Raw genomic sequence first — 25569 nt, 5'->3', positions numbered from 1 at the left:
GCAATGAACAGGCTGATCGGGCTGCCAAGGAGGCCTGCAGAGAGCAGGATGTGGTCCAGTGTCCTATCCCCTTGCAGTCAGTCATCGCTGCACTCCATAGGAAGTGCATGGAGTTGTGGGAGGCCGAATGGCTGGCGGTGTCGGCCAATAAACTGCGGTCGGTAAAGTCAACCACTCGGCCGTGGCGTTCCTCCTGTCGGTTGCTCAGGCGGGAAGAGGTGGCCCTCACACGTCTGCGGATTGGGCACTGTCCTGTGACGCATAGCTATTTATTACGGCGGGAGGATCCTCCGTTTTGTGCCACTTGTGGTGTGCACATCTCTGTCCGGCACATTTTAATCGACTGTATTTTATACCGTGATGCAAGGGCAGAAGCACAGGTTGTTGGGGATCTCCCTTGTATTTTAGCTGACGATGAGACGTGTGTGGCAAGGGTTTTTAAGTTTTGTGATGTGTCTGGACTCTGGCCTAAACTTTTAGGCTGGAGGTTTTAGTGTGTTGCAGAGTGGCTGACTCCTCCCTTTTTTCCTTGTGGTCAGCCAGCCACTTCCATCTGCTCCAATGTTTTAGCTCTCTCTACCATTTTCTTCCTGTATTGTCCACGTTTTACTGCTGACGCCCTGCATCATCCCACACTTCAGTGTGGGTGAGCCCATTTTTTCGATGATTGTTCCCCGTGTTCTCTGTTCCGTTTTATGTCCCTGTTCTGAGGTTTTCTTTTTTCTTGACACCCGTCTCACTATGATGCTGCACGGGCGCTGAAGACCTTGCTGTCGTGCGCCCACAAACACCTCTACTACTACTACTACTACTGTTCGTGCAGATGGTTGTTGTCTTGCAAACGTCCCTATCTGTTGACTCAGGGATCGAGACGTGGCTGCACGATCCGTTACAGCAATGCGGATAAGATACCTGTCATCTCGACTGCTAGTGATACGAGGCCGTTGGGATCCAGCACAGCGTTCCGTGTTACCCTCCTGAACCCACCGATTTCATATTCTGCTAACAGTCATTGGCTCTCGACCAACGCGAGCAGCAATGTCGCGATACGATAAACCGCAATCGTGATAGGTTACAATCCGACCTTTATCAAAGTCGGAAACGCGATGGTACACATTTCTCCTCCTTACACGAGGCATCACAACAACGTTTCACCAGGCAACGCCGGTCAACTGCTGTTTGTGTATGAGAAATGGCTCTGAGCACTATGGGACTTAACATCTCAGGTCATCAGTCCCCTAGAACTTAGAACTACTTAAACGTAACTAACCTAAGGACATCACACATATCCATGCCCGAGGCAGTATTCGAACCTGCGACCGTAGCGGTCGCGCAGTTTCAGACTGAAGCGCCTAGAACCGCTTGGTAACCATCGGCCGGCTGCGTAAGAGAAATCGGTTGGAAACTTTCCTCATGTCAGCACGTTGTAGGTGTCGCCACCGTCGCCAACGCCAACCTTGTGTGAATGCTCTGAAAACCTAATCAATTGCATTTTCTTCCTGTCGGCTAAATTTCGCGTTTGTAGCACGTCATCTTCGTGGTGTAGCAATTTTAATGTTCAGTAGTATATATATATATATATATATATATATATATATATATATATATTCTTAAAGTCATCAACTCAGGCAGGGGAAAAACAAAATGGATAAAATAAGTTGAAGAGGACCTCAGACAAGCACACATAACAGTAAACGATTCAGAAAATAGAACTGAATTCAGGAACATCATCGAAAAACATAACTTTGACACCACAACACAGAAGAGACCAGGGTGCAAATGGACAGCGGAGCGAAAGAAACAACACAGTGAACACATGAAGAAAATTTGGGCTCAGAAGAAACATAAACAATCATCATAAAGGAAGTCAAGTTCAAACGCTCTCTTAAATGGGAATAATCGAAAATAATAATTATATATATATATATATATAATTATTATTTTCGATTATTCCCATTTATATATATATAATTATTATTATATAATTATTATTTTCGATTATTCCCATTTATATATATATATATATAATTATTATTTTCGATTATTCCCATTCAAGAGAGCCTTTGAACTTGACTTTCTTTATGATGATTGTTTATGTTTCTTCTGAGCCCAAATTTTCTTCATGTGTTCACTGTGTTGTTTCTTTCGCTCCGCTGTCCATTTGCACCCTGGTCTCTTCTGTGTTGTGGTGTCAAATTTATGTTTTTCGATGATGTTCCTGAATTCAGTTCTATTTTCTGAATCGTTTACTGTTATGTGTGCTTGTCTGAGGTCCTCTTCAACTTATTTTATCCATTTTGTTTTTCCCCTGCCTGAGTTGATGACTTTAAGAATTCGCTTTGAAATTCTGTTTTCACTCATCCTGTGGATATGTCCGTAGAACTGCATTCTTATTTTCCTGATTGTATCCGTAATCTTGTCTGTGTATTTATATAATTCTGATGTTGGTCTCTTCTTCCAGATTCCTTGCTCTTGTATTGGGCCAAAAATTTTCCTGAGAATTTTCCTTTCTTGTTTCTCTATATCTTTGATTTTAGTTTTCCCACCCATTTGTGTTGTTTCAGCTGAACACAGTGCCTCCGGAAGTACGACGGTGTTGTAGTGCCTCAATTTTGCGTTAATGGATATGGACTTTTTGTTATAATAGTCCCACTTGAGTTTATATGCTTTCTGTAGTTTTTTTTTTTTTATTCTTTCCTCATTGGCCTTTAAGTTGATCCCTGATGGCTGGATGATTTCTCCCAGGTACTTAAAATGTGGTACTTGTACGATTTTCCCATGGGTTGTCACAATAGGCAATTTGTCTTGTGGCACTTTTTCTACGTACTGGGTTTTCTCATATGAGATTTGCAGGTCAGTTCTTTGTGCAATTTCGTGTAACTTCTCTATCGCGTTCGTGGCTTCTTTTCTACTATTTGTGAGGATTGCAAGGCCATCCGCAAAAGCTAAACACTTCACATTGAATCTATTATCTTTTCTAATGCCAATTTGGATTCCTTTGACTTCTTTTTCCCATGTCCTGATAATTTTTTCAAGAATGATATTAAAGAGTAATGGTGAAAGTCCATCACCCTGTCGCACTCCAGTTTGGATTTCAAATGGTTCCGAGATATTCCCCATAAATTTAACCTTGGAGACTGTGTCAGTTAATGTTTCCCGAATGATTGCTCTTGTCTTTCTGTCAATGCTGAATTCTTCCAGCGTCTTGCAGAGCGCTACTCTGTCTATTGAGTCGTAGGACTTTTTAAAATCCACAAAAGTGACCACTGTGTTTCGGGTGTTTCTCATCTGGAGAATCATTTTCAGATTCCAGATCTGCTCTATGCATGATCGTCCCTTGCGAAAACCAGCCTGGTATTCTATTTGTGGGTCAGCTTGTTCTTGTAATCTATTCATGAGAACTTTTGATACGATTTTATATGTGACCGGTACGAGTGAGATACCCCTGTAATTATTTGGTTCAGTTTTGTCCCCCTTTTTGTGGAGTGGATGGATGAGTGCGCATTTCCATTCAGAAGGGATCTGTTCTGTTTCCCAAATGTTTAATATGGTTTCCATAGTTCTGCAATAATTCCATCTTCTCAACAACTGGATGTAAGATTCAGGGAAAGTGACAATAATTTTGGGACACAAACAGAATAAAACTGGCAGAGAAGTATGTACACTGTTTCATAGTGAATACACATTAATATTTTAGTGATATATATATAACGACCAATGATCTCTTCAGTGAAGATGCACCCCAGGCTCGTACTCTTAGGGGAATCGGCGAATCGGCGAAATGCCGCGACTAATGAAGATAATGGGGAAATGGGCACTAAATTAACAGTGTGTCCCTAAGCTGAGAATATGGGTCCGAGGGGAGGCGTGCTAGGGTAATCCGACCAAGTGTGACGACCATTGTGCTTGGATGGTGCAATGGTCAGCGTTTATGGCTTAGTAAGAAGGTGACTAGAGTTCGAATCTCGGTCCAGCTCAAATTTTCAAGTTTACCCATTGATTTAAACCAATGCCCATTCGCAGCCAATTTCCGTAATTCCGTTGTTCTTAAAAACTATTCTTCTCTGGTAACTGTGCTTTGAATTCAAGGGTGACCATACCACTAAAATTTTAGTGTGTATTCACTATGAAACAGTGTACATACTTCTCTGCCAGTTTTATTTTGTTTGTGTCTCAAAATTATTGTCACTTTTCCCTGAATCTTACATCCAGTTGCTGACAATTTCATTGAAAAGGTGAAAAGGTAACATTTAAAGAAGAAAATTTATTACTATTTTTTCAAAGAACATTACTAGGTTTCATTTTGAAACGTTCATTTATTTATGCCTTGCCGCGAAGAAAATTCTAATACAACTATTTTGAGAAAATAGGGTTGGAAACATTAAAGTTTGGCACCATTTTAGAACCGCAGCCGGTGTTACACGAAAGTTTAAGAATGCACTTTCCTCAATGTGACACACCTACTGAATATTCTTATGCAATCTGAGTGGAAAAAATAAAAGAAATAAGATTTAAAAATTTTGTAACGTGGAAAGACACACACAATATATATATATATATATATATACGAGGACTAAATAAAGATTTAAAAGAAAAACGTCTTGCCCCGCCATTCAGAATCCGTCCTGAGAAATTACGAAGCAGACAATCACGGTGAACAAGAGCGATACTATGGAGTTGTATACCCTTTATGCCGCTGTATGAATAGCTGTCTTCTGGCACTACCTCCATGCCAGATCGTATGAACAAGAAATTTCGAAATGATTTATGCGGAGGAGTGTCTACAACGTCTCTAACTGTTCTGAAATTGTAATCAGTGAAATGTAACAATTACTTGACTTCAGCTATTTTGTTCGAAGGTGTTTATCATGATGTTTAACTGGTATTAGTTTAATTTAAAGTACTCGTGTTCCTTGTAAATTATAAAATTACTTCTTTAAATACATTTCCTGACCAAACGGCTAGAGTCAAGAGCCAGTTAAATAAATCAGGAGAACCTCACTGGAGGAGGTTGTGGTAGATGGGTAGATGAGGGGGGGGGTTGGTCCAAAAGTTCGAAGTTTGGAAACCTCCCACGTAGAATGTTTGTCACATTTATGCCGATTGCAGGTACATCTGCGTTATGAATGGAAAACTAGGGGTTTCTTTCTCTTCTCTTGTAACAAAAGCAGATACACTATGAGCCAATGCGTCATTGATAAATGTCACGAAAATCTGAACTGTCTTATGTCTTCAGTGGTCTTATTTCTTCATTTTCATCTTTTGCATGCTTCTCCATATACTATTTCTTTTTTCATTGGCTTCGTGTCCACGACTGTTTTCCTTAACCTTACATCAATATCTTAGCTATGTGCTATGGTGTGTCTACAAATACATTAAATTACAGTCAGATCTAGCTTGTAATTGTTTTGAGTAATGGCTCTGTTCCAGTTCCTATCCCACAAGTACGTTTTATGAATAAGAACGCTACGCTATAACGACATAGGTAAGGTAAATACATTGCCAGACCAGCCCGGGCCAGTTCAACGCAGCGATGCAGAGTCTGCAGGTGATTTTTGCCGTAGCGGCTAATTTCGGAGCACTTGCATCGTTGGTATTCCGCCAGTAGCAGCTTGGCTGTAATGAAGAACGTGATCGTATTTCGCAGCTGCAGCTGAACGGAGCTCTGCCGCGGATATTGTAGCCATCCGCTGGATATCGTATTTTGTTTTGTCGCAGCCGGCACGGTCGCATTGCTTGCACGGAACACCGTACGTGACCCTATGAGGAAGCACGGCACGTCGCTACAGGATGCAGCCGGTTGGCCGAGGTGGACGTCCTGTCACGGATGCGCCAACAGCTGTCAATAATACAGGCGTGTGTGTACAGCTACCCTAGCCAGTTGCATTGGGTTTGCTCCCCATAAACATTTCTACAGCGTTTCTGATCTCCATTCACGGCCATCTGCATCATTGTACGAAATTACAATGAAATGAACACCCTTAGCTGCTTACAGGCGTTCACATACGTCAACGGGGACAGACGAAAATGTGTGCCCCGACCGGGACTCGAACCCAGGATATCTCCTGCTTACAGGGCAGACACTCTATCCATCTGAGCCACCGAGGACACAGAGGATAGCGCGACTGCAGGGATTTCTTCTGGCACGCCTCCCGCGAAACCCACATTCTTAACATGTTGTCCCGCACTACATTCGTATTGCCCCCACCCATTATACTCATTACTCGCGGCGCGTTGCGATTCCCGTAAGAGTTCGGGCACTGTCTTTCGGACATGTCCGAAAGAACAATTACCATCGTAATATATATATATATATATATATATATATATATATATATATATATATATATATATATATATTGTACGAAATCTTCACTCTGCTGTGGAGTGTGCACCAAATAAAGTTCCCACCACCCCATTGGTAAATTAAAACTGTATACTGGACCTTGTCTGAACTTTTATCATTCCCATGGTTCGGGTTAGTCGTCTTATCCAAGAGCCTCTGCTGACTTGCGTAGGTACACTCGTCTTCACGATACTGGACGTGCCTACTCTACTGAATCAATAAACACGGAAGACAGGTTTTGTGTGTGTAGGTGCTTTTTTTTTTTTTTTTTTTTTTGAGAGAGAAAATGGTTCAAATGGCTCTAGACATTATGGGACTTAACATCTGAGGTCATCAGTCCCCTAGATTTAGAACTACTTAAACCTAACTAGGGACATTACGCACATCCATGCCCGAGGCAGGATTCGAACCTACGACCGTAGCAGCAGCGCGGTTCGGGACTGAAGCGCCTTGAACCGCTCCGTCAGAATGGCCGACTTTATAGAGAGACAGGGTGTGGATTTTAGAAGGGGAAACAAGACTCGAAGGAAGACACATGTGGTGAAACAAATTAGGTAAATGGGGTGAAGAACGAAGCACAAATACGTCTTTGCCGTCGTCGTCGTCGACGTCATCATCATCATCATCATCATCATCGTCATTGCCACAGCCATCACAACCATCACCAACAAAAACAACAATAGCATCACCACACTGAAGTGTTTACAAAGTATCGGTACCAGTGTGTACAGAGTGCATGTGACGCTGTATATGATGTAATAGAGCAAAAAATGAGCCTATGACCACAGACGAAATTACGCATGTTACCCTGAAGTCGTCCACAACACATATAAGTGGCAGTCAAATGAACACGAGACAGATTTGAAAAATGTAAGTGAAGTGTTCATTATTTCAAAAGTAATCGCCTTGAATGTCAGTAAACCTATGCCACACTGAGACAAGACGCCTAAAGCCTCCGCAGGAAATTTTTTGCGATTGCCTACGGAAGCATGATTGTACCAACGCGTACACTTCTTCGTCCGAACCAGCTCGATGGCCACGAATATTTTCGTTTAGGCCTTCAAAAGTATGGAAATCACACTGGGAAAGATCGGACTGTATGGCAGATGCGTAAGAGCTTCCAGCGTCTTCAGCGTAGTCGAAACAACTCTGACATGTGCGCAACAGAATGGCGGCGTCTGTCAACATTCCTTGGCGTTTGGACGTGATGGTGCGTTTCAGTTTTTGTAATGTGTCATCGTACTGCTCTGCGTTAATTGTGGTGTCGTGTTCCAGAAAACGAATTTGCCTGTTGTTCCGAGTACTCTGTAGAATGCTTCTGGATGCTTCGGATGAAGAAGCGAAAGACTGGGTACAATCATGGTTCAGCAAGCAGCTCCAACCATTTTTCCATGAAGACATTGACCGCCTTGTCTCACAATGCGATAATTGTACTAACAGTTACGGTGATTAATTTTGAAATAATAAACTTACTTTTTTCCCCCATCTATCTCGTTTTCATTTGACTGTCCCTTACAAAAGAATGGTTCACTATGGGACTTAACATCTGAGGTCATCAGTACCCTAGAACTTAGAACTATTTAAACCTAAGTAACCTAAGAACAGGATTCGAACCTGTGACCGCAGCAGCCGCGTGGATCCGGACTGAAGCGCGTAGTCCGGCGTGTCAACACGAAATATGTTGCCATACTAAATCGCAAACCAAAAACCAGTGAATTATTAAAGCAGAGTTCTTGCGCTAGATACGCAAGTCTTCTACACATCAAAGCACAATCTGAAAAATACTTCTGGAAAACATGTATATAGAAAAATTAGAACGAAATTAATTTTTAAAGATTTTATTAAATTCTCTCCTCTTCCACCAGGCTTGCATCTTTATCTAATTTTCAAAATTCTCTCTCTCTCTCTCTCTCTCTCTCTCTCTCTCTCTCTCTCTCTCTCTCTTCTCTTCTCTTTATTCTGAACCACAAATTGACCTCGTGGATACTCCGTACTCAGTCAATAAGAATTTACGACACTTGGTTCCCTAACGCAACATATTTGTTGCTTTCTCCCCCATCTCCTAACAGTCGTCAGGCGCATATTCTCTGGTGTTTCTATCGACATTAGCAACCTAGTTTTTGCAAACTGTTTCTGGCGTCACCCCAAAGAAATACTGCTTATCATGTCTTTCATGTAACGCCTAGAGTGAAAGGAACGGTTTGTTTCCCGTTACGAACAAAATTCTAAGTGTCCATTCGATAGAGTGGTCACGGATCAGAATTGATATTCGTTTTTTTCTGTATGTGTTAAGAGGAACAGCAAAACACGAAGAACGATCAGGCAGACAGCGTGGGACAGGGCGGGATATTCAATCGCTGCCGGAGTACTCATTATTCTTTGTGTTTTACTGTTCTTATTAATGCATATCGATAAAATGAATATCGATCTAGTCTCATTTGGGACCGCTCTAGCGAACGGACACGTAAAACACCGTTTAATTTTTTTTTATTTGTAAACTGAAAACAAATCGAAGATTTCCATTGACACTCGTCGTCGCATGGAACGTGTATTTGTTTGGGCCATTTCCAGCTACATAAACAAAAATTAAATTGCAAATACCTGCCGAAACATCACAGAAAATGTGCCTGACGACTCTTAGAAACGACACGCTGTATAGATGAAACTTAACGTCAGGCGAATTTTCTCTGTTGTTATATACAGATAAAGTTTAGATAAGCAACACATGTCCAAAAATGACAAGTTATAAAATGAATTTGTGGACAGGATCACTTTCATACACAAACTTAGAAGAAGCAGCGTGTTCAGTTCCTGGTGTATTTACAACGTAACATATATTACGTTCCCAACTTGGATGGTTGATTTTGTTGCTCTACGGGCGCAACGCACTCGCGACTTCGAAGAGGGCTACAAGCGCCACGTAGAACAGAACAGGACGACGAGTCCTTGAAACATTTTCCATGCCACGGGCTTCTACAGAGCACGGGCCAGAGATAACAGTCTGCGTCTACATAGATACTCATCGATGCACCGTACGCTGCGTAGCATAGAGTACTCTGTACATCTACCAGTCACTGCCCTTCCTGTTCCACAGCCAAATAGAGCGAGGGAAGAACGATTGTCTCTATGCCTCTGTATGAGCTCTAATTTCTCGTCTTCGTGGTCCTTATGCGCAATGTATGTTTGCGGCAGTACAATCATTCGGCACTCAGTTTCAAATGCCGGTTCTCTAAATTTTCTCAATCGTGTTCCTTGAAAAGAGCCTCGTCTTCCCACTAAGGATTTCCATTTCAGTTCCCGAAGCATCTTCGTAGCACTTACGTGTTGCTCTAACATACTGGTAACAAATCTAGCAGTCCGCTTCTGAATTGCTTAGGTGTCCTCCTTCAATCCGACCTGGTACGGATCCCAAACACTCGACCAGTATTCAAGAATAGGTCGCATCAATTCCTATATGCGGTCTCCTTTACTGGTGAACCACATTTTTCTAAAATTCTCCCAGTAAACCGAAGTCGACCGTTCGTCTTCTCTACCACAGTACTCACATGATCGGTGTGTTTCATATCACTTCGCAACGTTACGCCCAATATTCAAACGACCTGACTGTGTCAAGCGGTACATAATTAATCCTGTATCCGAACATTACAGGTTTGTTTCGCCTACTCATTCGTATTAACTTATATTTTCCAACATTTAGAGCTCGCTGCCACTCGTCACACACAGTAGGAATTTTCTCTACGCCATCTTGTATCGTGCAGTCATTCAACTTCGACACCTTACCGAACAACTCAGCATCGTCAACAAACAACTGCAGACTGCTGTCCACAACGTCCGCCAAACGGTTTATGTAAGAGTGTTGGAACTTTAATAGTGGCAACTATTTGTTTGCATTTCGTACAAAATAGATACATATTTCAAAGTTTTACTGACCTTCAAAGTAGTCACCAGCATTGTGTATAACACGTTGCCAGCGATGTGGAAGTCGTAGGATACTCTTAACAGTGCCAGCTGTGTTGACAGTTCGAGCGGCGCGGTGTACTTCCTAACAAATTTGTAGCAGTTCTGAAGCGAATGCCGTGAAGTGTTTCCTTCAGTTTAGAAAGGGCTCAAGTCAAGGGAGTGCAGTAGGTCGTATAGCACTTAGCAGCCCCATCAGTCAAACAAATCAGCAACAGCTTGCACTGTTCGTGCTTGAGCATTGTCCTGCAGAATCATGGCCAGGTCCTGCAGAAAGTGTCATCACTTCTGACTCTAAGCTTGTCGTAGGTTGTTTTCCAAAAATAAACAGCATAGAGACAGAAGCAATGTCACGTTCTCCAGAACCTCACCGTCATTTTGCAGGACAATGCTCAAGCACGTACAGTGCAAGCTGTTACTGATTTGTTTGACTGATGGGGCTGCTAAGTGCTTATCACCTACTGCACTCTCCTGACTTAAGCCCTCGTAAGTTCAACTCGATTTCTAAACTGAAGGAAATACTTCACAGCACTCGCTTCAGAACTGCTACAAATTCGTCGGGAAATGCACCGCGCCGCCGTAACTGTGAATACAACTGGCACTGCTAAGAGTATCCTACGACTTCCACATCGCTGACAAAGTGTTATACACAATGCTGGTGACTACTTTGTAGGTCAGTAAAACTTTGAAACACGTATCTATTTTGTACGAGCTGTAAATAAATAGTTGCCACTATTAAAGTTCCAACCCTCGTATGTAGTGAGCAGCAGCAGTCCTATCACACTTTCCTGGGGCACTCCTGACGATGCCCTTGTCTCTGATGATGGCTCGCCTAGAGAACAATATACTGGGTTCTGTTACTTAAGAAGTCTTCGAGTCAGACACATATTTGCCGGCCGAGGTGGCCGAGCGGTTCTAGGCGCTACAGTATGGAACCGCGCGACCGCTACGGTCGCAGGTTCGAATCCTGCCTCGGGCATGGATGTGTGTGATGTCCTTAGGTTAGTTCGGTTTAAGTCGTTCTAAGTTCTAGGGGACTGATGACCTCAGGTGTTAAGTCCCATAGTGCTCAGAGCCATTTGAACCAGACACACATTTGTGAACTTATTCCATACTCTCGTACCTTTGTTAATAGCCTGCAATGAGCCATCGTGTCAAATGCTTTCCGGATATCTACAAATATGGAATCTGCTGTGCTCTTCATCTTTAGTTCACAGTGTATCATATGAGAAAAAGGCAAGCTGTGTTTCGCACGAGCAATGCTTTCTAAAACCATGATGATTCGTACACACAAGCTTCTCAGTCTCAATAAAGTTTATTATATTCAAACGGAAATTATGTTCAAGAATTCTGCAACAAACCGAAGTTAGGGATAGTGTTTTCTAACTTTGAGGGTCCGTTCTTTTACCCTTCTTGTACACAGGGAAACGTGAGCTTAGGAGATTTGAAAGCGATCCGATCATGAAACTTATTTTACATGCAAACAGCTCACTTTCGGACATGTATTCCTTATTAATACTTAGCAACCTGTATCATTTCTTGCTTTTCAATGCGCTTTCGTACGGCAACATCCGTCGTGATGATCGGTTTGTTCTCCTAGTGCACGTATCACACATATCCCTCTCCTCTCCTCTCCAGTCCTCTTTACTATAGATACAAAATCAAGTTGCTTCCTTGCCTCCGTCTCTGTGTGCAGGCTAATCTCAGAAATAGCTGTAGCGGTTCTGATCCGGGTTTTACTAATAGGTACGCTGATTCAGGAGGGAAGTTTATATATGTAATTTATAAATATTTCGTACAAACTGTCTGCACTATGATGGACTACAATTAAGTTGTGAAAACGATGCCACTGCCACCTAATGAACAGCTGCTTGACTCGGCAGAGCTGCAGCGCTTTTAGATAGCAGAAAGGGTGACCAAACTCTTGTCTGGCGAGATGGATTAGTAGCAGAGCGTTTGGCTTAACACCGAAAGTTTGTCGGATCGAGTTCTTCTTAGGTAACTTTACTTCACTCTGCCTTTTAACCTCGCATTCACCTCTCAATGAAGAGTGGAGTCGCCAACAATGAAACGTCGGTCGTATTCCACGTTGCACTGTAGACCCCCTTTTATCCAGTTGGATAATTGGCTAGGGACATAAAAAATCGCCTAAGTGACATCTAATTGCTTGCAGTTGTTTCAGAACAACGGCGCAGCAAAGAAATACGCTTTGGTTTTCAAATACACTCCTGGAAATTGAAATAAGAACACCGTGAATTCATTGTCCCAGGAAGGGGAAACTTTATTGACACATTCCTGGGGTCAGATACATCACATGATCACACTGACAGAACCACAGGCACATAGACACAGGCAACAGAGCATGCACAATGTCGGCACTAGTACAGTGTATATCCACCTTTCGCAGCGATGCAGGCTGCTATTCTCCCATGGAGACGATCGTAGAGATGCTGGATGTAGTCCTGTGGAACGGCTTGCCATGCCATTTCCACCTGGCGCCTCAGTTGGACCAGCGTTCGTGCTGGACGTGCAGACCGCGTGAGACGACGCTTCATCCAGTCCCAAACATGCTCAATGGGGGACAGATCCGGAGATCTTGCTGGCCAGGGTAGTTGACTTACACCTTCTAGAGCACGTTGGGTGGCACGGAATACATGCGGACGTGCATTGTCCTGTTGGAACAGCAAGTTCCCTTGCCGGTCTAGGAATGGTAGAACGATGGGTTTGATGACGGTTTGGATGTACCGTGCACTATTCAGTGTCCCCTCGACGATCACCAGTGGTGTACGGCCAGTGTAGGAGATCGCTCCCCACACCATGATGCCGGGTGTTGGCCCTGTGTGCCTCGGTCATATGCAGTCCTGATTGTGGCGCTCACCTGCACGGCGCCAAACACGCATACGACCATCATTGGCACCAAGGCAGAAGCGACTCTCATCGCTGAAGACGACACGTCTCCATTCGTCCCTCCATTCACGCCTGTCGCGACACCACTGGAGGCGGGCTGCACGATGTTGGGGCGTGAGGGGAAGACGGCCTAACGGTGTGCGGGACCGTAGCCCAGCTTCATGGAGACGGTTGCGAATGGTCCTCGCCGATACCCCAGGAGCAACAGTGTCCCTAATTTGCTGGGAAGTGGCGGTACGGTCCCCTACGGCACTGCGTAGGATCCTACGGTCTTGGCGTGCATCCGTGCGTCGCTGCGGTCCGGTCCCAGGTCGACAGGCACGTGCACCTTCCGCCGACCACTGGCGACAACATCGATGTACTGTGGAGACCTCACGCCCCACGTGTTGAGCAATTCGGCGGTACGTCCACCCGGCCTCCCGCATGCCCACTATACGCCCTCGCTCAAAGTCCGTCAACTGCACATACGGTTCACGTCCACTCTGTCGCGGCATGCTACCAGTGTTAAAGACTGCTATGGAGCTCCGTATGCCACGGCAAACTGGCTGACACTGACGGCGGCGGTGCAGAAATGTTGCGCAGCTAGCGCCATTCGACGGCCAACACCGCGGTTCCTGGTGTGTCCGCTGTGCCGTGCGTGTGATCATTGCTTGTACAGCCCTCTCGCATTGTCCGGAGCAAGTATGGTGGGTCTGACACACCGGTGTCAATGTGTTCTTTTTTCCATTTCCAGGAGTGTATTTACGCGTAAAGTAAAACGCAGCATGGGATGCACCTTTATTTCGTTTGTATAAAGGAAGTTTTTCAGCACCGCAGTAAATGACTCAGCTTTCTGGTTTGCTTGAGACATAGACGCGTGTTGAGTCAAAAGATATTGTTTGTTTGGACATTTTCATATTATACAGAAGTCTGATAAACGAATCTCTGCTGGCGAGAAAGAGATTTAGGCCTTTTTAAGATTGGAATGGCATGGGCACGATTTCTTGTATGGAATTCGGAAGTTTCTTACGAACGAATAGATGATATTTCGAAATACTTGTATAGATGGTTGAGGGAAGCATTTCGAAATAGATGACAGTGTCAGAGTGCAAATTTCTGCTTCTTCGCATTGTCAGACGCAGTTCGCACTCTTAATTCACTGCAAATTCTTTGAACAATGGACAGTGAATGAGTCACTCAACTTTGAAGTTCGCGCTAAATATGAGCAATCATCAGGATATGATATGAGACTAAGAATATTTGTATAATGAAATACTTGTAACCAATAGTTTTCCTGCAATCATTTGAGCAGAACTCCATAGCAAAAACATATGTGAATCCAAAATGTATGATGTTTTTTTTTATGCTTGAAGTAAAACGTTTACCGAAAAAGTACTTCAGCAAATTTAGATTGTTTATATACAGTTCGTTCTTTCTTCAGCGCAGTAGATGACTCAACTTTCAGCTTTCTACCTTCAAACATAGAAGTAGACACGATTCTTTGCGTCTGCCCCACACACACACACACACACACACACACACACACACACATGCACGCACATTTACACATGATACGCATCCAATATTTACTTTGATTGCAAATATATTATTTACATCGCAATTTCCCCAGATCATTGCTATGGCACATCATTCCAAACGTTAATTATATATGGGATAGTAACATTCGTACCTTGAGATAACTGTCATGGTGTGTGCTGCTTGCATCTCGTAAGTTATATGAAATTGATGATATTGTCTTACTTAACGTTTGAACATTATACGCGCCCGCCAAACAAAATACGCTACGTCATAGAAGTCGTCTGGTCGTATATAGACAAAGCTATACGTGCGAAGCCGGGCCGGCTCACCAATGTACCATGAAATGATCATACGGCTTCACTAGCCAGGAGAATTCGTCGAGGTTTTTAGGCTGCCACGTGTAAGTCTTTCTGTCAGACACTATTTCGACAACTTGTAAGTCCGAATATGTCATGTGAACAACATATATTTCGATTGTTCTTTAGGTCACTTGGAAGCGGTACTGTTAAAATTTTTAATTATTTGAAGACCATCACGTAGACTATCGTAGACACTGAACATGGCCAATGTGTGGCCAATGCCGAGAACGACTGTAATCATAAAAATAGTTTGTGCATCAGTTTGTAGCTTACTATCAGTTGAGCAGAGAGCTTAAAGGACCACAAACCATTTCTCATGGGCAGGAGGAAGTAGCTGACAATTAACGGTACTCACAGGTCCTCGAGCTGCGTGAACGGCAGAAAGGCCTCCGGATGGATGTCGGTGATGCGGTTGTCCTCGAGGTCCCTGTGAACAGAGAGCTCAGCGTCAGGTGTGACGGCAGGCAGCAGACAGCAGGTAGCTGTCGGGTGTTGCGCCAGCGCGGCACACTTGGGCCCTGCTGTTGCGTTACACGCCTCACTTTGGGCCGGCCCCTGCTATTTATCCTTATCTGCCCTGCCTAATAATAGGCCCCCCGTTTCTAAACCTGCTCCACATCGTTTCCGTGGACACGAATAGCTCCGGGCTGCCTGAGCTCACTGGACCCACACGTCAGATCAGCCGAAAGTGAGTCGAAAAGGACAGTTGTGCCCTCAAAAGCTGAAGTCGAATGGTTATTAAAATGCAAATCAAACTATTACTGCAAACGTACGCACACACACACACACACACAAACTCTGCGCCGCCCCCCCCCCCCCCCCCCCCCGACACACACACAGTGTATCATAGTTAACAGTCTAACAGTGGAAACTAATACAGGTGAAGGTACATAAAAATCGTTTTGCGTTAAAAAATTTTAGGTGTACATACTGATGAAAACGTGATGTGAAAGTAACATATTACTGAGCTGCTCAAACAATACTTTCGCTTTTCGTAGAATTGCTAGTCTTCTAAACAACGCGATGAACGTCCTAACATATTTCTTATATTTCCACTTAATAACATGCAATGAAATGGAAGGTAGACAAAGATTTCTAGTCAGATGAGTTCAGACTAATATTAACAGCAGCAGAGAATGGTATAAAGGGAGTAGGATTCGTTATGATTAGGAAGGTGGGACAGAGAATGAGTTAGTGTGAACAGTTCATTGACGGTGTTGTTCCTATCAGAATTAACAGCAAACCAACACCGGACAAAACAGTTCAGGTATACATGTCGACATCGCAAACAGAAGAGGAACATATATAGAACAGACATGAAGATATTGAAAGTCCATTTCAGTATGTAAAGGGAGATGAAAATCCCACAGTCGTGAAGGATTGAAATGCGGTTATAATAGAAGGACTGGAATAAAGGGCTACCGGAGAATATGGGTTTAGTAGTAGGAATAAGAGAAGAGAAAGACTGACTGAGTTCTGCAATAAATAGTAAGAGCGAACCGCAAGATGAGGAGATGTACTTGGAAGACGCCGGGAGACACAGGAATATTTAAGTTTCATTACATTATAGTCAGACAGAGATTCCGAAATCAAATATTGGATTCTAACGCGTACCCAGGAGCGGACATATACTCAGATCACAATTTGATAATGATGAAAAGCAGGCTGAAGATTAAGAGACTAGTCAGGAATACTCAGTGGGAAAAGAAGTGGGATATGGAAGTACTAAGGAATGAAGAGACACATTTGAAGTTCTCTGAGACAATAGACACTGCAGTAATGAGCAGCTGAGTAAGAAGTTCAGTTTAAGTGGGATGGACATATAGAATCTGAACAGTCACAGAAGCTGGAAAGAAAAACACACGTACAAGGAAGGTAATTGCGAGAAAACCACTGAACAGACTAAATACTTCATTTGACAGGCCAAATAAGGAAGCACAAAAATATTCCGGGAAGCTCAAGAATACAGATATACAAGTCACTTAGGAATGAAATAGGAAGAGCAGGGATGTTCAGGCGAAATGGCTACATGAAAACATGTTTAGAAACCGCAAAAGAAATGATTGTCAAAAATACTGACTCAGCATACAGAAAAATCGAAACAACCTTCGTTAAAGTTAAAAGCAAGGGCGATAACATTAAGAGTGCAATGAAAATTGCACTATTAGATATAGAGAGTGGAAAGAGTACATTGAAGGCCTCTATGAAGGGGAGGACTTACCTGATGAAAGGGAAGAGATGGGGCTTTCAGTATTGGAATTATAATTTGATATAACGTTGAAAGACTTTATATCAGACAAGGCGAAAGGGATAAGATAATATTGCGTTGTAATTTCTAAATTAATGGGGGGAGGGGGGAGTGGCATTAAAGCGAGTACTCAGGTTGGTGTGAAGACTGGTGACGTACCATCAGACTTTCGGAAAAACACACAAAACACACAATTTCGAAGACAACAGTGGATGATAAGACCGAGAACACTCGCTCAATCAGCTTAACAATCGATGCATCCTAGTTGCTGACAAGAATAATATACATAATAACGGAAAAGAAGTTGGGAATGCGTTGCATGAAGATCAGGTTGGCCTTAGGAAAGGAAAGTCACCGCAGAGGCAGTTTTCACGTTGCGATTGGTAACGGAAGCAATAATGAAGAAAAAGCAAGACAAGTTCATAAGATCTGTCGAGCTGGAAAAAGGGTTTAACGACGTAAAATGCTGCAACATGTTCGAAATTCTGAGGAAAATATAGGATAAGCTGTACGGAAAAATGGACGATAGACTGTGTGTCCACGAACCAAGAGGGAGGAATAAGAGTAGAAGACGAAGAACGAAGTACTTGGATTGAAAAGGATGTAAGACAGGTGAGCAGACTTTCGGCCCTTCTGTTCAGTATGTACATTGAAAGAGGCAATGGTGGAAATTAAAGAAAGGTTGAATAGAGGGATTAGAATTCAAGGTGAAAAGATATCAGTGACAAGGTTCGCTCATGACATTGCTATACTGAGTGAGAGTGAAGAAAAATTACTGCATTTGTTAAATAGAATGAACAGTCTAATGAGCACAGAATATGGACTGAGAGTAAACCCAAAAAAGACGAAAGTAATGAGAAGTAGCAGAAATGAGAACAGCGAGGCGCTTAACATCAAAACTGGCATTCACGAAGTAGATGAAGTTAAGGTTTTCTACTACCTACACAGCAAAGTAACCAATAACGTACCGAGCAAGGACAACATAAAAAACAGATTAGCGTTGGCAAGAAGGGCATTTCTGGCCAAGAGAAATTTACTGGCATCAAACACAGGCCTTAATTTGAGGAAGAAATTTCTGAGAATGTACGTCTGGAGCCCAGCATTATATGTACATCTACGTATACATTGACACTCCGCCGGCCGCTGGAGCGCAGCCCCAAATCCTCCCGAAACCAGGTAGGTAAGCAGGTAACAGGACCGAATTCTCCCAAACTGACGCACTGTATGTCGTATTATAGCCAATAATATAATTATCTCTGCCATGTTCCTTATCTCCTTCCCCTACCCCTCCCATGTTTTAAACAAAAAGTATTGATTCACTTATGCACGCTTTGCGCTTGACCTTGAGCGGGACTTTGTCGCTTCCGCTGTGCTGGCTGGACTTTATCTCAATAAGATAAAAGATAAAACTTTTAAACATACTCACAACACACGCGAAAAATTTTTACATCTTCTACTGCAACTTCATATGCTTTCCTTTGCCTGCTTGGAGTATTCATAACGTTTAGAACTGCTACCTGCTTCAAACGGGAGGATTCGGTATTCGGTACCATCGTTTTTCAGATCCTTGAAGGCTTGGGAGGATTCGGTACCATTTTTCTGACCGCAGGAGGATTCGGGGCTGCGCCCGGCCGCCGTACGGCGGATGGCGGAGAGTTGCCTGTTCCACTACCAGTCATTTCCTTTCCTATTCCACTCGCGAATAAATCCAGAGAAAAATATCTGTCTATATGCTTCCGTATTAGCCCTAATTTCTCGAAACTTACGTGCACTGCCCTTACGCACAATGTATGTTGGGGGCAGTACAATCGTTCGACAGTCAGCTTCAAATGCCGGTTCTCTAAATTATCTCACTAGTCTTTCTCGAAAAGCCAACGGCTTTGCCGCACTGGTAACAACGGTTCTCGTCAGATCACTGTAATTAGCTGCTGCCTGGTTTGGCTAACACTTGGATGGGTGACTGTCCAGTATGCTGAGCGCTGTTGGCAAGCGGACTGCACTCAGCCCTTGTAAGGCCAATTCAGGAGCTGCTTGGTGGGAAAATAGCTGCTCCGGCCATGAAAGCTGACAACGACCGAGATAGTGATGCGCTGATCATATACACCTTCATAACTGCATCCAGTGACGCATGTGGGTTGGGGATAACACGGCGGTCAGTCGGTACCCTTGGGCCTTCGAGACCTCTTCGGGTGGCGTTTGGTGTCTCTCGAAAAGGACGTCGTCTTTCCTCCGGGATTCCCATTTGAGTTCCCGAAGCATCTTCGTAACACTTACGTGTTATTCTAACCCACTGGTAACAAATCTAGCAGTCAGCCTCTGAATTGCTTCGATTTCTTCCTTCAGTCCGACCTGGTACGGATCCGAAACACTCACGCAATACTCAAGAATAGGTCGCACTAGCATCCTGTATGCGGTCTCCCTTACAGATGAACAACTCTTTCCTAAAATTCCTAATGAACCGAAGTCGACCATTAGCCTTCCATAACACATACCTCATATGCTCGTTCCATTGCATATCGCCTTGCAACGTTACGCCCAGATATTTAAATGACTTGACTGTATCAAGGAGGATACTAGTAGTACTGTAACCGAACATTACAGGTATGTTCTTCCTCTTCATCTGGATTAACTTACATTTTTCCACACTTAGAGCTAGCTATCGTTCATCACACCAACCAGAAATTTTGTCTAACTCGTATCTTCCAACAGTTAATCAACTTCGATACCTTAATAGAGAACAACAACGGTCCTACCCCACAACCCTGGGGAACTCCTGACGATACCCTTGTCTCTGATGAACATTCGTCATCGAGGACAACATACTGGGTTTTCTTCCTTAAGAAGTCTCTGGGCCACTCATATCTATGACGTTATTCAATATGTTCGTACATTCGTTAATAGCCTGCAAAGTGCACCGTGTCAAACGCTTCCTGCTTCTAGAAATATGGACGCTGCCTGTTGCCCTTCATCCATAATTCGCAGTTTATCATGTGAGAAAGGGCAAGCTGAGTGTCACACGAGCAGTGCTTTCTAAAACTGATTGAGAGACATAAGCTTCTCAGTCTGAATAAAGTTTATTATAGGAACTGAGAGTATGTTCAAGGATTCTGCAGCAAACAGAAGTTAGGGATATTGGTCTGTTATTTTGCGAGTCCGTTATTTTACCGTTCTTATATACTGGAGCCATCTTTGCTTTTTTCCAGTCTCTTGGGACTTTGTGGTGGGCGAGAGAGGTAAGGGGCCAGTGCCGTAGAGTACTCATTGTAAAGCCGAACTGGGGTTCCATCAGGATCTGATGATTTATTTGCTTTCAAATCCTTCGGTTGTTTCTCTATGCCAGGGATGCTTATTACTATGTAGTTCATGTGGGAGTCAGTCCAATGGTCAAATGACGGTGCACTTGTACAATTCTCTTGTGTGAAGGATTTCGTGAACGTGAAATTTAAAACTTTAGCTTTCGTTTTGCTATCTTCAACTGCCACACCAAACTGGTCAACAAGGGACTGAATGGAACAAATTTGACCTCAATAGAGACAATATTTTTGTCAGCTGCCATGAGTACTCCTATGGCCGCCAGTCCGTCTCGTTGATATACATTCCACGACCTCCTAAATATCTCATATATTGAAACAAAGATTGTGGGAAAACCGGAACAGAAGAAAATCGAAGGATTTGAGATGTGGTGCGACAGAAGGCCATTGAAAATTAGGTGGACTGATGAGGTATGTAATGTAGAGGTTCTCCGCAGAATCGGCGAGGAAAGGAATATATGGGAAGAATGGACAAGATGATAGGGCATGAGTTAAGACATCAGGAGATAACCTCGATGGTACTGGGGGCAGCCGTAGGTTGAAAACTGCAAGGGAATGGAAGGCATCCAGCAAAAAATTCGCCATCAATAACTCATCACAATTTGAGAAGAATAGCGATGTCCATACCTACAATACTACAAGGGAGATTATTTTTTTTACTCTTTTTAAAGCTGTCAGTGACTGTGAAAAGATTTCAGCATGCGTCAACAAAAGTCTTTGATCATTTGACAATATCAAAGTCTGAAAGGTGGGGAAAACATGTTTTAAACCTAACCTTAAATATATGTTGTATGCGTGCAAACGACGAATGGAAATTTGAAAAAAGACCGGGATTTGAATCCCTGTCCCCTTTTCGCTTGGCAGATGCACTAACACGCCATCCTGGCACAATCACAATGGCTTCGCACCATCTCAAGTCTCAAACGTCTATGATATATACTAGGTCTCTGAAAACATATAGTTTCATTTGGTTAACCTAAAATCATTTCGTCTTGACATTTCCTTCTTTTCCATAGATGAATTTTTATTTAAGAACTGATAGCCTGGAGAAAAAATAATCTTGTTATAAGCTACTAGGACTCGTAACCAATATTTTTGGTAATGTTACATTTGGGGCAGTGTGCTATTTTCTAACTTGCAAATGAACAGCATGCACTGAAACCAGTCATGTATACATATTCTGTAAACCGACTCGTTCCCATAGGCTTTTGCAAGGATGGAGGGGTCGAGGGGGGGAGCAAGAAGAGCCACATGGCCCGCTCCAGGAATCTGGGGTACATGTTTCATTAATCTCAGAATTGCAAAGGGAAACACTGTGGCTTTAGTAAACACAGCTTTTCTTGATTGTTAGGTTCTTCACAGTAAATTCTTCGTATACTGTTTTCTTGATGTGGCTGTGGTTTCGTCGTTGTTTCACAATATTGGGGGACATTTGAAGTAGTGCTCCCTATCTTTTTCTGTCTCTTTCTTGTTTAGCCATTAATGAACTATAAAACAGTACAGTGCAACACCCAGCACAGTACACGAATGGCTGCAGTAGACCTGCCGACGCTCGTTCTCAATTCGTCCAAGGTCAGCCATAGAGTCTCAAGTTCTGTAATCCACTTGCCATGGCTACAGGATAATGTGCCAGACTAGGTAGACGATTATCATTTTGATACAGTAGTAGGCTGTTAAGAGCTGGCGACCAATTTAATAGGTGTCTTCGAAGATTTACAACATCCGTATTCGTATTACTAACACAGAATTGCTTACTTTTAACTGAATAGGCAGACCTTCGATATAGCAGTAATATTTCTCCAGTAAAATATTGACTGGACAACTATTAAACGTTTAAGATACAGTAAGCTTTGTGCCCTTGCTGTCAAATTTATTTCTTGAAGCTCGACAAGGTCTCAAAACTTAACTGGCACGAGAAGCTTAACTAACAAATTATATCAGAAATGGAAGTTTTGGAATGTTGCACCGTCTTGGATGAATTTCTGCGGTCACCCACGCTCGTTCCACATCAGTTTGATAAAAAAAGAACGTACAAATCATCCACGGTACATCTAACTACAAAGGAGCCGTTTACGAGATGAAATGAAATGTGTGTGAGTGGCTCGGGCCTACCGTCGGGTTGACCAGTCACCTGGTACAAGTTTTTTCATTTAACATCACTTCAGCGACTTGTGTGACGATCAGGCTGGTATGACAATGTAGACAACACAACACCCAGTCGCCGAGCCGAGAAAATCTCCGACCAGGCCGGTGATCGAAACCGGGCCCCTTGCACGGCATTCTGCCCCACTGATCACTCAGCTACGAGAAAACTGCGATGTGTTGTTATCAGTCGCCACTGACTTCGGAATGAAATATTGTCCTAGTTAGCACAAATGTATTTGAGAGGTAAACGTTTCAATCACGTTCTCGTTTCATTAGGCTTGAATTCTTCGATAACCCTTGGTTGGGAAATGGTTACACGATGATTACTAGAAGCCTTCTTGAAACTTTGCTTCATGAAGGCATTGTTATTCGGCTGATATCTCGAGAAGGTTCAATCGACCATGTTGCGTCTGAGAATGTTTGATCCTACACATCAAGTGTTATTTACTTCTTCGGCTGCATGTGATCAACCAGGGGCACATGTTTTTAGTGCCAGTACACATTTCTTATGACTTTTTTTAGCGAACTGAAACGTTAACACTACGCGGATTCCTGTTGAAATTACAATTCGACTTAGGAACAATTGTCATAGACAGTCTCAATGTAAGGGAAAGAAAATAATTCGCCACCATCCATCCAACAACGTTCCATAAATCCATGTTCTCATGGAATTTTCGGAAATTCCGTTTGTCCGTAACATTTTGGTGTTATGACGCCATCAGCAATAAAATGTAATCAACATATTCAATATTTATCAAACTATTATGGAAACAGCTTATCAGAAGTTCAAATTTCACTCTCGTGACGTATAAAATGCTACTACGTTACTAAGAAGCAGTTTCATATGGCAAATACACACACGATAAAAATATAACAGTTGACATAAAACCAAGTAATACATCTAGCGGCTAACTGGCCAACATACAGATTGTTTCTGTACGTTTGCCGCGATAGTAACGTCTTTGTGGTACAATGTGTGTCCTCAAGAGATTGTTATTATTTTTGTGTATCTTGGAGTTATGGTCATTATGAGCTACGAAAACTTGCAGAAAAAATGTTAACGAAAACAGAAATTCAAAAGGATTGTTTAAGCCTCAAATTAACGCAGTGAAAAGAACGAAAGATGCGTTAGCCGCGATTGTTCGCTGACTGCTTATTGACCCTTTAAGGTACAGCGAAAGGGCTTTTCATCTAATTTCGACACACTGCTAAAGTTCTTTACATCATTCATCGATTTGCAACGAGACAATAAAAGTTAGCATGCGTGATACTTCATCAGATAACCATTCATTCATGTGACAGGGTAATATGTCGTGATTTGTTTATAACTTAATATTAAACATGAGTGTTCATGGGGCCGGAAACCTGCGTTGATAAATAATTAATGAACAGAAATAGGTACGCTCGTGAAGAGAATACATTGTTACGGAAAATATATCCTCTAAATTCATTTGGTTGCTTTTCTTTAGGTAATTAGCCAGAAGACTCGTTTCATGCGATTCATCACCCTGGTGTATCCTGTCCACGTCTCTTCATCTTTGCATAACTATTGCAACCTATATACATTTGGATTTGCTTACTGTAACAGGCCTAGGTCCTTCCTTTACTTTTACCCTGCACACTTCATTCCACTATCAAGTTGACGCTCCGTTGATGTTTCAGAATGCGTCCTATCAACCGATCCCTTCTGTTAGACAAGTTTACCATAAATTTATTTTCCCGATTTCTGCTTAGTATCTCTTTACTACTTATTCAATCTAACCCTCTAACGTTCAGCATTCTTCTTTAAGACACATTTCAAAAACTTCTATTCTCTTCTGGTCTAAATGCTTATTGTCCATGTTCACTTCAGTACAAGGCTACCCTGTCTACAAATGTTTAAATTTATATCCGATATTAACAAATTCATCTTTTTTCAGAAATGCTTTTCTTACTAGTCTGTATTTCACAGTCTCTCTGCTTCTGGTACAGTCAGTTAATTTGTTGCCGATGTAGCAAAATCTTCTAACACTTTTAGTTTCTTGTTTCCTAATCTAATTCCCTCAGCATCGACAAATTAAATTAGACTTCATTATATAAAGTTTGTTTCACTATTGTTGGTGTTCATTTTACAACCGGCTTTCAAGATATTATGCATTTGTTTATCTCTTCTTCCAAGTTCCTTTTTGTCGTGGGTGGAATTACAACATCATAAACAAACCAGGAATTTTTATTTTTCACCCCAAATTTTAATTTTCTTTCCAAATTTCTCCTTGATTTCCTTCACAGCTTCTTCAGTGTACAAACTGCGTAACATTGGGGATGGTCTACTGTCCCGCTCACTCTCTTCTCGCCCACTGCTTGCCTTTCATGCCGTTCAACTTTTATAACTGCCTTCTGGTTTCTGTAGCAGTTGTAGATAATCTTTCGGTCCCTTTATGTTAGCCTTGCTACCATCAGAATTTTAAAGAGTGTATCCCAGTCAACATTGGGAAAACTGTCTCTAAATCTGCAAACGCTATAGATGTAGGTCTGGCTTTGGTTAACCAATCCTCTAAAATAAGTTATAGGCTCAGTACTGCCTCGCATGTTCCAACATTCCTCTGGATCAGGTCGTTATCTTCCACAAGGTCAGCCTCTACCACTGTTTCCATTGTTCTGTAAATAATTCGTGTCAGTATTTTGCACCTGTGGCTTATTAAAGTGGTAGGTATTATTTACATCTGTCAGCACCCGCCTGTTTTGAATTAGAATTCTTACATTCTTCTTGAAGTCTCAAGAAAAGTAGCCCAACTCAAA

General features: G+C 42.6%; 1 protein-coding gene and 1 non-coding gene across 2 annotated transcripts in view; both read right to left on the bottom strand.

The window, feature by feature from the left end:
- LOC124805536 (lutropin-choriogonadotropic hormone receptor-like) overlaps nt 1-25569 on the bottom strand; it is a 650587-nt gene that overhangs the window by 69738 nt on the left and 555280 nt on the right. Inside the window, exon 12 of the mRNA XM_047266105.1 lies at nt 15443-15514. Within this exon, the coding sequence (XP_047122061.1) occupies nt 15443-15514 (72 nt within the window). The remainder of the gene's footprint in view (nt 1-15442; nt 15515-25569) is intronic.
- Trnat-ugu lies at nt 6033-6108 on the bottom strand. Its single transcript has one exon. It is a non-coding gene; the product is annotated as a tRNA-Thr (tRNA).

This window comes from Schistocerca piceifrons, chromosome 7 (assembly GCF_021461385.2).
Source record: "Schistocerca piceifrons isolate TAMUIC-IGC-003096 chromosome 7, iqSchPice1.1, whole genome shotgun sequence".
NCBI lineage: Eukaryota > Metazoa > Arthropoda > Insecta > Orthoptera > Acrididae > Schistocerca > Schistocerca piceifrons.
Note: the sequence above shows the minus strand (reverse complement) of the source record. Positions and strands in the feature narration are given on the sequence as shown.